The 2,619-nt window shown below is 60.9% G+C and overlaps 1 protein-coding gene across 1 annotated transcript; it reads right to left on the reverse strand.

Annotated features, from left to right (window-relative positions):
* Positions 1 to 5: 5 nt before the first annotated feature.
* Positions 6 to 1,976, reverse strand: LOC124232248 (tubulin beta-4B chain; the record flags this gene model as incomplete). The annotated part of the gene is made up of 3 exons (XM_046649210.1): positions 1,832 to 1,976; positions 458 to 566; positions 6 to 109 (listed from the first exon to the last, which is right to left on the reverse strand). Coding segments are annotated over exons 1-3 (270 nt in total), but the record flags the coding sequence as incomplete, so codon positions are not given.
* Between the last annotated feature and the right edge of the window lie 643 nt (positions 1,977 to 2,619).

The raw sequence follows: 2,619 nt of genomic DNA on the forward strand, positions 1-2,619 counted from the left end.
AACACAAAGTTGTCTGGCCTGAAGATCTGGCCGAATGGTCCAGACCTGACCGAGTCCATGGTGCCCGGCTCCAGATCCACCAGGATGGCCCGAGGGACGTACTTGTTACCTGTGGGGACAAGAGCCAGACTTAGGGAGTTGGCAAGAGATCACAGACAAGGTTGTGCTCTCTGCGACTCTCACTGCAGAATCCATTAGAGAAAATCCCAGTATCTGAGACAAAAGTGAGAGAAGAGGGGAGCTTTTCTGCTCTGGAAAAACAGAGGTAATAAGCATGCTTAGTCATGGCAAACATGCAGGAGTCTGAAGGAACTATAAAGTGTATTTTTTAGCAGCTGACATTTAAAATGAACGCAAGAAGCACTTCTTCGTCATTTGTGTGTTCCTAGTACATTGTGTCTGCCACATAGCAGTATGGAAAGCAAGGGTGACTGGGCAAAAACATTCAAATAGTCACCAGCGGCTTCGTTGTAGTACACATTGATTCTCTCCAGCTGCAAGTCACTGTCTCCATGGTAACTGCCAGTGGGGTCGATCCCATGCTCATCGCTGATGACCTCCCAAAACTGGAAAGGAAAAGAAGGAATCGCATAATGGCCTGGCCCTCTAGATGTCAGGAAGGATAGCCCTTTTCTTCCTCGTGTCCTTGGAACAGCGGTCGCTGTGGTCAGACTGTTCAGGAGCTCTGGACTACCGGATAGCTGCAGCCCCTGGTGCTCCAGCAGCTGCTGCTGAGGGGCTTGGAAATCCGCAGAGCATCGGCCATGTTATGGCGATTGACTGAAAAGCTGGGAGGGGCACTGAAGTGGGGGCGGGGGGGGGTGGCACAGAGGGTTCCCTTCTAGGCAATGCCAGTGGGTCCTGGGGAGGCTGTCACCCCCAGGCAGGGCTGAAGGTCGCAGTATCCCAGCTGATGGATGGGTCCTGGCAGATCTGAGGACCAGGTGGAACCCGCCCTCTGGCTGCCTTCAGGGATCAATGTCTCCTGGCACAAACCCCACCCAGCCCCCCAAGCAGCATAGTGTTCTGCCAGTGACGTCCACACTGGCCTCCAGCCACTGACCACAGCAGGGGATGGGTGGGGAAGGGTAAGAAGGAGCCTGGGAGCAAGGCTCGGGGCAGTGGATGGAGCTGGCCCTGGTGAGGTTGCAAACTCCATTGTGAATTGGCAGCAGGAAAGGGGGCGGGGAGGTTGGGGTGGGCAATATGGCGGTTCTGAAAGAGACCACGTCCTTGTCCAGGCGCCCGCCCACACCCATGCACCATGCCCGCTCCTGCCTGGCCCACTGCGGTCTGTAGTCACAGCCAACGCGGTCACCTGCTGGCCCGCGACCGGAAGCCAGACTCTGACACTGAACATCTTTACGTCTAGATGGGAAATTATCTAAGGTTCACGTCTTCGAAACCCAACGAGAAGCCTCCATGACATCTGTTACCCAATGACACTGCATTTTTTCATTAAAACCATAGACAAAATATATAAATTGATCTCCACAAGAAGCCACTGGATTAATATGACCATAGCCCCATCCAAATTTCAGAGACTAATACACCCAGGGAAATGCCAACTACGTCCCCCAGAAGGTCCGTGTCCGAAGGAGATTTCAAGGGGCCTCGATGAAAAGCACACACAGCTGCGGCGCCGCGCGCACAGTGGCAGGTTGTGCGGCTTCCTGGGCCCCGCCCGGCAGCCGCGCCAGGAATGCGCCACCCGGCAGGCGGGCCGCCGCCACCTCCCTCCAGTCCTGGCCTGCGCCCTCGGGACCCGCTGCCCCGGCCCGGCCCGGCCCGCACCCTCGGGGCCGTCGCCCCCTCCCCGCGGCGCGCCCACCTTGGCGCCGATCTGGTTGCCGCACTGGCCCGCCTGGATGTGCACGATCTCGCGCATGGTGCCGGCTGCGGAGCGGGTGGAGGCGCTGGCCCTCGGAGCTGTGCGCGAGCGCTGACCGGCCGACTCAGGAGCGCAGAGACCTGCCACCTCCCCCCAGCTCAGCCCTTTATATGACGGGACCCGCCCCCTCCCCCGCCGGCCCGCAGTGACGTAATGGCGGGCGGGACCGCGGGGGGCGGCGCGGCGGGACTGCGGCACCGCGAGGGGGAGCCGGGGCGCGGTGCGAGGTGCGGGGGCGATGCAGCCCAGCGCCCCGCAGCCCGGGTCCCGCCGGCCCGCCCAGCCCCGGCAGTCGGCACGCCCTGCAGGCGCCCTCGCCCCATCCCTGGGTACGGCCCCACCCCTGCCCCGGGTCGGGGGTCTAGCGCTCAGTCGGGCCACTCTGGATTCCCGAAGAGGGCTGGAGCCCGGGGTGCTGGAACCAGGGAGAGGGGCTGCCTCCAAACAGGGTCCTCGGCTCCTGGGGGAGGGCGAGAGGCGTCGAATACCCTTTTGGAGTAGGGAGCCCAGAATTTTCACTGGAGTCCACAGCTGTTCTCTAAGGGTTTCCACGTCCTGGGCACAGTCCTGGACCCCGAGCCTCGTTCTTTCTATTCCGGGTGGGAATTCGCGGCGAGTATAAACGCCAGGAGGAGGTGCAGGGTGAGGAGGACTCGGGGTCCCAGGTGAGAGGGGCTGGGCGGCTGTCTTCAAGGAAAGCAAGAATGGCAGGTTGGGCGGCTTTTCGC

The sequence above is a fragment of the Equus quagga genome, unplaced genomic scaffold (genome assembly GCF_021613505.1).
Source record: "Equus quagga isolate Etosha38 unplaced genomic scaffold, UCLA_HA_Equagga_1.0 HiC_scaffold_3797_RagTag, whole genome shotgun sequence".
Lineage (NCBI taxonomy): Eukaryota > Metazoa > Chordata > Mammalia > Perissodactyla > Equidae > Equus > Equus quagga.